At 56.3% G+C, this 11,273-nt stretch overlaps 3 protein-coding genes across 3 annotated transcripts; 2 read left to right on the top strand and 1 right to left on the bottom strand.

Annotated features, from left to right (window-relative positions):
* Positions 1–1,812: 1,812 nt before the first annotated feature.
* QC763_709440 (uncharacterized protein) lies at positions 1,813–3,828 on the top strand (the record flags this gene model as incomplete). The annotated part of the gene is made up of 2 exons (XM_062915937.1): positions 1,813–2,389; positions 2,444–3,828. 2 exons carry the CDS (start codon positions 1,813–1,815, stop codon positions 3,826–3,828), a joined length of 1,962 nt encoding a protein of 653 aa, XP_062761945.1.
* Positions 3,829–3,982: 154 nt separating this feature from the next.
* On the bottom strand, positions 3,983–8,433 carry QC763_709430 (uncharacterized protein). Its single transcript, XM_062915936.1, has 4 exons — positions 8,133–8,433; positions 7,935–8,055; positions 5,081–7,854; positions 3,983–5,024 (listed from the first exon to the last, which is right to left on the bottom strand). The coding sequence occupies exons 1-4, from the start codon at positions 8,133–8,135 to the stop codon at positions 4,359–4,361; spliced, it is 3,564 nt and encodes a 1,187-aa protein (XP_062761944.1). The 5' UTR covers positions 8,136–8,433; the 3' UTR covers positions 3,983–4,358.
* Positions 8,434–8,446: 13 nt separating this feature from the next.
* On the top strand, positions 8,447–11,154 carry QC763_709420 (uncharacterized protein). Its single transcript, XM_062915935.1, has 2 exons — positions 8,447–9,033; positions 9,089–11,154. Exons 1-2 carry the CDS (start codon positions 8,695–8,697, stop codon positions 11,036–11,038), a joined length of 2,289 nt encoding a protein of 762 aa, XP_062761943.1. The 5' UTR covers positions 8,447–8,694; the 3' UTR covers positions 11,039–11,154.
* The last annotated feature ends 119 nt before the right edge of the window (positions 11,155–11,273 follow it).

Raw genomic sequence — 11,273 nt, 5'->3', positions numbered from 1 at the left:
GGAACGGCAGGAGAGGCAGGAGAGGCAGGAGAGATGGGAGAGGTGGGAAAAGGTCCTGCTCATCAGGCGGGGTGATTGGAGGCCATCCCCGAACATTGGACGCAGCTTGCTTTTTCGGCATTCCACTTCGGACCCCCTCGGCTGATATTGGATACTACCGGTACACTAACTATACTATGAACAAACTCAGAAGATGGGGGGTGGGCGCGGCAGCAACCGCTCTCCTCCCCGGACACCAGGCTCCTCGGCTGCTTTCTGCTGTGTCCCCAAGGCCGACGCCGCGAGGCTTGAGAGACAGAGACATGCAGGTAACACAGCTCATAAGACCTGCAACCACCGGGCAGTCCTGACGAGCCCAGCTGACTTGGTTGAGGTGTTCCAGTTGAGATGAAGATGTGCCAGACGACCCTGGGACACGGGCCTGGGAACTGGTCTGGACACACCAGCTGGACTTTCTGGAACGCGGACCACTTCAGCTCGCTGCAACGTCGGGGCCGGGAGAACTTTGGTCTCCCTTGATCTTTGTTCATATCTATCAACGTCTGCCGGTGCCCGCATCGCCGGCTCCGTGCCGCACACCGGCCGATTGCCCAGGCTTCGTCTGATGCCCGGCTGAGTCCTCGGCTCCAATGGCTCCAGTGGCTCCAATGGCTCCAGTCTGGGATCATGACGACTTGACCAGCATCAAATCGGGAAAGGATGGTCTCCCCGCACTTAGCCTGCGGCTGCAAGCATTCCCCAGAATCGCCAAATCGAGGTTCAACAGGTCCCCGAGCCCAGTTGCCTGTTCTTTTTTCCAGCAGCCACAGAACCTACATCACATCACGCTAACCCCACAGGACGAGGGGGGCGAGTGCGGTCACAAAACTACCTTGTGTCCGGAGCACCGTTCCCCCGCATGCTCCATGATGCGGCTGGTGTAACCGCTCCCGCCAATGGTTTCCTGAGCCTGGGACCAGACAGGCGACCTTTTTGTGCCCTTCGACCCTTCGCCGCCGCCGCCGCCGCCGCCGCCTTGATATCAAAACCAACCCGGCGTCCCAAGTGGGCTTTTCTTTTCTGCCGCGTGATCACAGGCCGGGCTGGTTATACTTGGATACTACCTGCATACGCATCCTGTGCCAGCCCCTGAGCCCCAGTCTTGTCTGCCGTCCGAGCCTCTTTTTGTTTCTGCCAGGTCCCGATAAGAGCACTGCCGGCCCGAAGCATCCCACTTCCCAGTCTGGCTGGCTGTTGCGGAGCGTCTCCTGAGGGGCACGTGGTGCTACTATGGATACTCACGAACGCCTCTCTAGTCCTCTTGCGGCTCGGGTCCGTCATGCCAGTGGTCGGAAGAAGGCGAGACGAGGTGCGGGCTGCAAAGCAAGATGTCGCCTCTTTTCCTGATGTTGCTCGGACCCGCACCCCCTTTCTGTGAGCAGATTTCCCGGTTTGTGGGGATCTTGGACCGGAGGGGGTGGCATCCATCCCGTCACCATGGATATGCCGTCCATGGTATCATGTCGTTGACTGTCAACACGTGCCGAACATCACAGCCAGGCCATTTTCGTTTGTCCCCATCTTGGCGGGTCTCACCAGGATCCTGGATGACCTAGTGGAATATCTCCGGAGACTGACGTACGTCCGTTGGAGGAGATCATGATGTCTCTGAGACCAGTCCACCGGAAAGCGTATATATATATATATATATATATATCAGATAGCCGCCCATTGTTTCCGTCCGATTTGCTCTCGCCGTCACTTGAGTTGCCCCTTCTTTGAACATATTTCACTACTTTCCCCCACAATAAACCATCCATCCCAACCTGCGGTATGGACTCGAGCCCCACAATGTTGGACACAACGCCCCTCCCCTCGTGGGAGCGACAATGGCGAGGAGGGAGCAAGAGCAAGAGAGCAACAAAGCCTCTCCACAAGAAAGAGGTCAATCATGTCTCCCAGCAAACTCTTCTCCTTTTCTCACAGCTCCGGTACTACCTGGGGACGTGGAAAATGGACAACAAGCAGATGTCCAGAGTCACCCCGAAGCCCAAGCCGTATTCCGTCATCGATGGGGCCAGAGAGGCATTGACCTCTCTTGAGGAGCTTTGCCGACATGAACTTCCAGGCAACTTTTCGACTCTGGCTGGAAATGTCAACATCACCTCGTCATCTGGCCAGGGAAACAAAGTTCACTTTCCCAGCCCTCTCAAGGAGCAAGATGCCACGGCAGCTATCAAGGGTCTGGAAGCTCGTGTTGCCAGCGCCATTGCCGGTCTGCGGTATGGCGCCGAGAAGCCCTCAGTCACGGTCGACGTTGATAAGATTTCTGGCTTCTTGATGTCTGCTTACCTGACCACAATCGACGGGATGGACAAGACGGATCCCGGAGTCAAGGAGAGGATACCGGGTATGCTACCGTGGGAGTTGATGAGACTCGAAATAGAGGCTAAAAAATCTCCAGATACCGACCTCAACATGGCCCAATCCATCCTCTACCGCCGCCTCTCAGCCAACCTCTACAGCACCAAGAACCCCGGCGAGTACTACCACATCCACGGCTCCCTCAACGCGGACATCACCCTGCAAATGCTCGGGCTCCCCAAGCACCGCCCGGACTTGACAGATTACCGGGAGTGCATTGACACCATTGAGGCGGCCGTCATGAGGCACACAGCCGCTGAGCTTGACGAGCTAAACCTCAAAAACAGACAAGCGGGCATCAAGGCGTACACCTGGGAGCAATTCCAGGAGCTGCCTCACGGCAAAGCGATGTGTTCGCAGCCACCTTTTACCGTCAAGCCCAACCCGTTAGACACCACCACCCCGCCTGTCCCCTTTTCTTCCTCATCCAGCTCAGGACCGCGATTCGCCCTAAAGGGGATCAAAGTCCTCGAGCTGTGCCGTATCATTGCCGGCCCGACAATCGGCCGCTCCTTGGCTGCCCACGGAGCCCAAGTCGTCAAAATCACCTGCCCTACCCTTCCCGATGTCCCATTCTTTCAGCTGGACGTCAACACGGGCAAACACTGCATCTCGCTCGATCTCAAGTCCTCCGCTGCTGATCGGGAGACTTTCTCGTCCCTCCTGGCGGAAGCGGATGTTCTGATTGACGGGTATCGCCCTGGTGCCCTCGCCAAACTGGGGTATAGCCCCTCCCTCCTCGCCGAGGTAGCCAAATCCCGAAACAAGGGCTTTGTTTACGTGGTTGAGGACTGCTTTGGCGGAACGGGGGCAGAAGGGGCAGAGTGGGCGCATAGGCCAGGCTGGCAGCAGATTGCGGATTGCGTCTCTGGTGTTGCTTACGCTCAAGGGAAATTCATGGGCCTGGAGAACGAGCCGGTTGTGCCCCCCTTTCCGATGAGCGATTACGGGACTGGGGGGTTGGGGTCCGTGGCTGCGATGGTTGGGCTGGTGAGACGGGCGACGGAGGGGGGGAGCTGGGTGGGGAGGACTAGTTTGGTGCAGTACGATGTTTTTCTCCAGAAATTGGGGTTGCTGCCGGAGCGGGAGCAGGAAAGGTTGAGGGAGGTTTTTAGAGAGGCGGAAAAGGGAATGGGGGGGGGGGGCTTCTTTGAGTTAAGGCACAGTGATAGTGTTGATGAGGTTGGGAGACGGGCGTTGAGGGGGATGAGGGGGGTGGTGCCGTTTTTGTTTGAGGGGGACCATATGATGAGTGAGGGGTTTAGTAGGGGGTTTGGGGGGGTGGTGAGGTGGCCGAGGGAGGCGGTCGAGGTGGAGGGCTTGAGGGTTGGGCATGTTAGGGTTGCGAGGCCTAATGGGTGGGATACGGGGAGGAATGAGGGGGGCATGTGGGAGGGGTGGGAGGAGGATGAGATTAGGGGGTGATGATGGTTGTACGATGATGGATGGGTGAATGGGCGGGATTGCGTTGCTTTTTATGGGAGGTAGCTTTGCTTTGTTCGCGTGTGTTTTGCAATGACTGGACTGGTCGAAATTGCTCGGTTTATGAACGGTGGGGTGGTTTTAGTGATTTTTTTTTTTTTTTTGATTTTCTTTTTTTTTTTTTAGGTATCGAATTGATACTGGCGTTTATGAATCAAGAAGTGATGTGTTATACATGTGTGTATACTAATTTGGAAAGGTAACGTCAATGATGCCGACTTGTACCTTGTTACCTTATCCTCATGTTTAACAGGAAACCCCTACTCCCACTGTCAAAAATTGTCTGATGTTAAACTGCCAATATGCTTGACAACGACTACGCAATGCCCAACCTGCTAACCCGATCAAACCTCAACAGTCCCCAGCTCCTTGCTTATACTTGTCTATACTATGCACGCCTCCTCCCCAACCCTATCGCTATAGATCTCTTCAGTCAATATTACTTCCCCCCTTCTCTTCATTAAAACCCCCTCCTACAAAACATACCCCCCACCAGCAGTAACAACCCCCCAATCCCTCACCCCCATCCCATCCTCCAGTTCCACAACCCACCACAACGCAGCCCTCGCCTTCTCTGCCTGTCCACTCTCCTCATACGCCCTCGCCAGCGCGAACCACGCCTCAGAGTAATTCCACCCCGACCCCAACTTCGTCAGCCCGGTCAAAAGCCCGTACGCCCTATCTCTCGCTGCCAACCGATCAATAAGCGGTAGACTGGTCGCTTTATACGGCGGCGGGAGCTGCGGGCCTAGCAGCCTCGACGGCGATGCCTTGGAAACCCCGTTAGCGGTTTCATCCTCTTCCCCGTGGTCAAACACCGCTTCGCGATCCGGCTTCCTGCTTGCAGTCTTATGTTTAGGCGAACCAAGACCGAGGGGTTCAGACGGCAGTTCAGGAAACCGGCTTGGCGGGGAGGCGATGAGTTGGTGGTCTTCATGTGGTTCAGAGACGAGGGATGCGCCGGCAAGGTCAAGGCCGGGGACTGCCGGGGGTGGGAGAAGCTTCTCCGAGCAGATATCCAAAAGAATATTCGAGAGCCCGACGATGGCGACAGGGTGGTTGGGGAAGTGCGTCAAAGCTGTTTCAAAGTCGGCGCGGGCTTGGTAAGGTCTTTCCAGGGCGAGAGAGAGTTCTCCCCTCTGTGGTATCATTAGCGGCCACGTCTTTTTTTGTAATGGAAAACACTGAAACATACCTCGGTCCAGACATCAGCCAAAACAGCCTCAACACTCTTCTCCATGCCCCATCCCGCCGTCCTGGTGTTCAGTGCTCCAGAGGTATCGCTGACTACATCGCCCTCAAAGCTCTGTACGATCTTCTGTGCTTCCTCAATGGCCTTTTGGGCATCGTCAAGCAGACCAGCCCGTCGGTAAAACCCCGCAATAGTAAGCCAGACCTTGACGAGAATGCCCTTTCTTTTTCTCTTGCTGTGCTCCTGGGAGAATTGTACAAAGGGCAACAGGGGTGAGAAACTTTCCAGGGTCCCTGTTCCGACGCCCGCCTCCGAAGGTCCATCCGTCGTCCGCTTCGACAAAGCGGACGAGTTTGTCGTCTCTAGTCTCAGTGTCCCGGCCACAGTCTTGCTGGCATAAGTGAAATGCTGCGGGCTGCTGGGGTCCTCAAAGGTAGGCTGGTATTTATCTCCATTGAGAGGCGGGACTGGCGGGCCGCTGCTCACGGCGCGTTGCCGGCTGCCGCTTCGATCTCTTTTCCGGAGGCTGTTCCTGCTCCTACCATTAAGACTGCCCGACCTCAGAGACCTGCGGCTAGGCTGCACGTCAATGGCCGTCTCGCTGCTGGTCTGCTGAGTGAGCGTGGTGTTGGCAGTTTGTGGCCTGGAGGTTGCCACGCTCTGCCGTGGTTGGTGGCCCTTGGCTGTGCGACCGCCAAACATACTATCTCTGAAGCTGCGCATCGTGGCCATGGTCTTGGGAGGCTCGACCTTTGATATTTCCAGTGTCGGTTCGCCGAGATCGCCAAACAGCCTGGGGAACAGCGTGAGCAGCTCAGTGCTGGCGTTGACAGCCACGGTAGGACCTTCAACGAGTTCCAGAATGGCAAGCTGGGTCATCTTGATCTCCAGAATGCTCTCCTTCTCGAAGTCGTCCATCTCGTCCACTATGCCATCACCGCCAGCCTTTTCAACAGCTGCCTCATTAAGGTGCTCACTCCTGAAACCGCCGTGGAGGTCCCTGCTGCCAAACAAGACAATCGGATCCTTGAACTGCTCAATGGCACCTTCACACGCCCGCGCAGCCAAGACATAGTCTTGACGTGCGCTCAACATAAGCGCCAAAAGATGCCAGAGCGGAATCAACGATCTTTCCCTCCAGTAAGGCCCATTATGCAGCTCCTCATGCTCCTGCACCGCCTTGTCCGCCAGCAGCGCCGTCTTGACCAGCTCAATAGCCACAGACAACTTTCTCTGCTCCGCGTACAAAACACCCAACGCAAACACCCCCCTCACATCAACCACACTCCCAAACTCGGGTGACAGAGACCACCGCAAACACTGGATCGCCTTCTCCTGAAAGGCGGCCCTCGATTCCGACTCGTACGTCATCCTAGCCCACTGCGCATTCGCCAACCCAATACTCTGCCACGCCAGCGCCATCGACCTCGGCGGCACCAAGTCCCTCGGGTCCGCGCTCTCCGGATCCAGATCCCCCCACTTCTTTACCAGGCCCTCCAGCTCTTCCGAAATCTTCCTCGCCTTATCCGCCGACTCCCGTCCACCATATCTGCACAGCGCCGCAACGGCCGCAGAGATGGTCTCCAAAACCGTCGCATTGTCATCCAGCGCCGGCTCCCTATGGCCCGTCTTCTCCACCCTCGCCTTCCCCTTCTTCACCAGCTCAAACCAGCTGTCAAACGACACAAACGCCAAATCAAACTCTGCCACTGCCAAATGTACTGTAAACAGATGCCTGAGTATCGCCGTAGAATGATACGTCTTGGTCGCCGCGCCGTACAATGTGTCCAGCGTCCCTCTGCACAAACTATCCCTCCCTCCCGCCCCCAGATCATGCTCCTTCCAGCCCCTCCCATTCAAAATAGTCCAATTCCTCATCACCCTCGCCACAAACTCTTCCACCTCTTGCCGTTCCTCATCTGCCCTCGGGAATTTGGTCTCCGAAAACAGCAGACCCTGATAGATGGTCTCCACCTTCTTGAGTTCCGCTCTCAACTGTGCGCGGGCACTGATGGTCTCCCCATTCGACACCGGCACCGTAACCCCAGAAGGGGGGTAAGCCAAGTCCCGCTGCAGAATCTCGGACAAGGCAGAGTAATACTCGCTCCAGACCTGCCTCCTAGGCACCGATCCCCGGAACCCATATCCCCCCGCCCCCGAAATACCGGCCTGATCCTGCGCCGCGACCGCCACGCCCTTGGCAGCGCCAGCCCAGTATCTTGCCCAAGTTCTAAACCCAGAGAGACAGTTCCCCTCCGAGAGTGACTTCTCCCCCTCCCTCGTAGCCTGGCTAGCCAACATGCAATATTCGGTGAGGAACAACTCGGCCCAGTATCGTATCTGCTGTCTCGCTGGCCCTCCTGGCGTGGCATTCCAGACAGTGTTCAGACTCGGCAACGCGATTTCGAAGGCTTCGAGGGCACCCTTGCGTTGTCCGTCGCGCGCCAGACAGTTTGCTCTCAGATAGGCCGTTTTCAAGGCGCAGACTTTGGTCCATTCTGACGGTTCGACTGCGGCGTCGGTGGTGGGGAGCTCTTCGTCGAACGATCGGGGGAGGCGCTCAAGGGCGAGGGAGTATTCTCTCAGCACCCAGTGTAACCAGCCGGCGCAGACGCGGGCTTGGAAGCGGTCTTGGGGGTGGGTTTGTTCGTTTTCGATGACGGTGAGGAGGGCGGGGAGTTGGGAGGCGGCTTCGAGGGAGGAGGGGGTGGTGTCGGGGGTGGATTTGACCGAGGCTTTGATGATGGAGTATTCGGTTGTTGCTGATTGGGAGAGGCCTGGGGGGGGGGGAGGGGAGGAAGGATGGGTGAGCATGAGTTTGGTGATGGGGAGAGGGAGAGAGAAAAGAAGAACGTACAGGCTCGTTCAGGGGCATGTTTCCGCACTTTGCGGACTAGCTCGGGGACGGCATCCCAGTTGTCATCGCAACGCGCTTCGTCGAGCTGTTGGATGTAATGCGCTGCTTTGACTGCGTCGGGCTGTTTTTGTTTTGTTTTGTATTCGTTAGAAGGATATCGAGGAGAGGAGAGGTGTCAAGGAAGAAGTAGGTACGTACCATGTTGGCGGTGTTCCAGCAAGCCTGCTCGCACTACGATGACTTGATCAGACAGGGCATGCGGAGCGCAAGAGCGTAGCCTTTGGGAAAGGGTCAAGTTGTAGGGTGTTGGAGGTGAGATTCAAAAGAGTACGTCAGCTTGTAAATAAGGAGGCGTTCGGCTGGGCAACAAGACGGGGTCACTAAAATGAAACCAATGGAGCCCAGGTCAATCCAAAATCTTGGGGTGCACTAGGGGGTGATGATGTCGGGCCCATCAGGAACAGGAATAGCACCCAACCGCGCACAGGGATTGGCTGGTTTTAGTGGTTGCAGCGGCCAAGCCAGCCAGGGTCCCGCATTTCGGTAGCTCTAGCGGAAAAGTTACCGATAAGATAGCGAGAACATCTTTAAAATGTTTTTGCAGTTAAACACCACAAATAAACCAACATTGCGCCAACTCACACGTGGGAATAGTTTCTTTGTCTTGATTTTGACAGAAATCAAAAGTTAGGACCATCATCACGAGTACGGTCTATCCCCACAGTTCTAAAGGCAGAGACTCGCAGACATCAAACATCTAATGGCATCACCCCCATCAGACCTGCGGGTACTTGTCCGCAGGCTCGCTTCGACACCGGCCGATCAACTCCCAAGACTATGCCCAGTTCTGGTTGGACACGTCCTAAGATGTGGTGAACCACTCTCTGCTTCAGATGCTGGAAAAGGAAGGGACAAGGGCGCTGAGACGCCTATGCTTGTTCACAAGCTCAGGACACACATCACCACGCTCTTGACGGGAAGAAACGCTTCGGGTCGCTTTGCCGCCGTCTGCTTGATCAAGGCTGTTGTCGATGTGGGAGGATGGGAAAGCCTCAGGGCTGCCGACCCCTGGGTTCGCGGCTTGATCAGTGTTGCTCAAGTGTGTATCTATTGCAGCATGAGAATTACTGATCTAATACTGACATGTTCTGTAGAAAATCGACCCTCTTCCTTCCAAGGAGCTGGCCGTTATCACCTTGACCAAGATCTACATGCTACTCCAGGGCTACCCGACTTTGATTAGAGAGATGGCCACTCCCACTCTTCCCAGCTTTGTCACAGCTTGCCTTCAGCTGGTCAAGTCTCCATCAACCCCTACCAGCGTGATTGAGACCGTGGCCAGCTCTCTGTCCAAGCTGGTGATGCTGTACCCCACCACTTTGCGTCCATTCGCCGGTCAAATCAAGACCGCATTCAGGACTTACGTTGCGCCAACCACTTCTGATTCTGTTGTGGTTCCTCATGCTCTCCGCGAGAGCTCTCGCCGGCTTTTCATCCTCCTTTCTTACACCGCCCCCAAGAATGGAAGCAGTGACGAGTGGGTCAAGTCTATCAAAGCTGCCATTCTCGACTGCCATGCCACCGCCGACCAAATCTTCCGCGGTGTTGTCGAATCCTGGGAATCGTCCACTGGTTATCGTCCTCAGCCAGTCCGCAATGAGCTTGACCCCTCTGGCGGCGGTGACTCCGTCGACGAGTTCCCATCCTGGGAGGGCATTCAGCCAGGCTCTCAGCGCCTGGTCGGCCTCCTCGAGTTCCTCGCCGAATACCTCGACAACCCCACCAAAGCCCCCGTCACCGTCCCCGTCGGCGAGCTCCTCGACCTCACCACCCGCCTCACCCTCGTCACCCCTCCCAGCCCCTCCTCCGAGGAAACGATGCAAACCAACCCCTCCATCAGCCGCGACGAAAAGGCCGACCTCTGGACCGTCCTCCCCGACATCCACACCGCCGTCCTCCGTCTCCACGGCTCTGCCATCCGCCGACTCGCCGACTCGGCACTCCCTCTTTCCACAGACATAACCGACCACACCGTCCGCGTCCTCTCCTTCCACCGCACCAACCCCGCCGTTCGCGAGAAAGTCTACAACCTTGCCTCCCCCCTTCTCACACTCGCCGGCCCGACCCTTCCCAGGTTGACAGTCGACTCCTTAACCCCCTTGATCCGGCAAGTCTGCCACGACATCCTCCTATCAGCAGGCCACCTAGACGACGCACCCAAACCCACCCTCCCCGTCGAAAAAGCCAAGCAAACCGTCCAAGGAAACGCCGACGCTTTCCTTTCCACCCCGTCCGCCACCCCAGCGTCTTTATTCAGTCCCCTCCCAGCCTCCCTCCTCGCTTCGGCTGCTACCCTCCTCCCATTATTCCTCTCCCACCTCCCCCAACCGCACCTCTCCCCCGATATCCGCTCCCTTGTCGACCGCACCGCTATTTTATCCTCCAACAAAGAAGCTATGCTCGCGTCGGTGTTGCAACCGTATAAAGACTCCAGAGGGCGGTACTACCCCTCTATCCTTCCTTTTCTCGTTCAAAAGTTTGGAACGTCAAAAGAGGTGGAGGTTGTCCGCAGCAACCTCGTCCGTGCCGGCCGTTACGCGCAGCTTAACACGGATGAGTACGACCCCTCTGCCAATCTCGATGATTTGTTGGCGGATAGACAGCTCCGGGGCGAGGAGGCGGCGGATGAGGAGATGGGTGACGCTGGGGAGCAAACTGATGTTGTTGCTGTTGTTGAGAAGGAGAAGAGAGTTGTTGTTTCCAGCTGGGGAACCGCAGTCATAAATGGTACAGTTCAGGAGGCAATGGAGGTGGATGATGACACACCTGCCGAGGTGAACCCTTTTGCTGTTACTGTCAAGGAGACGGAAACCGCTGTTGTGAACAAGAAGAGGGCCGCGTCACCGCTCAAGAGGAAGAGCAGCGGGGGTTTGGAGGTGGGGGAGGAGACAAAGGTCAAGAGGGTGGCTGTTGCTGCTGCTGTGGCTGTTGACACCAAAAAGGTGGAAGAGGAGAATAGCGATAGTGATGATGAGGGGAGCGTGCAGATTGATATGTCGCTTGATGATGAGGATGATGAGGACGAGGAAGAAGATGATGAGTAGATGTGGTCCAAATATGGATGTAGAATGGGGGGTGTATACAAGACATGGTACATTGTACACAAGACGTTTCATATACACCACACACAACGACCCGAAATTGATCAACACTGTCAATTACTTCTCGCTTCCATTTGTACATACAAAACCCTATTCCCTGAATACATTTCCATGGTGCCCAGCCTCCCCCGGCCGAACTACATACATCCCAAAAACAACCCCCCCCCCCTTCTCCCCA

This window comes from Podospora pseudopauciseta, assembly GCF_035222475.1.
Source record: "Podospora pseudopauciseta strain CBS 411.78 chromosome 7 map unlocalized CBS411.78m_7, whole genome shotgun sequence".
In the NCBI taxonomy this organism is placed as follows: domain Eukaryota; kingdom Fungi; phylum Ascomycota; class Sordariomycetes; order Sordariales; family Podosporaceae; genus Podospora; species Podospora pseudopauciseta.
This window is presented reverse-complemented; position numbering and strand designations above follow the sequence as displayed.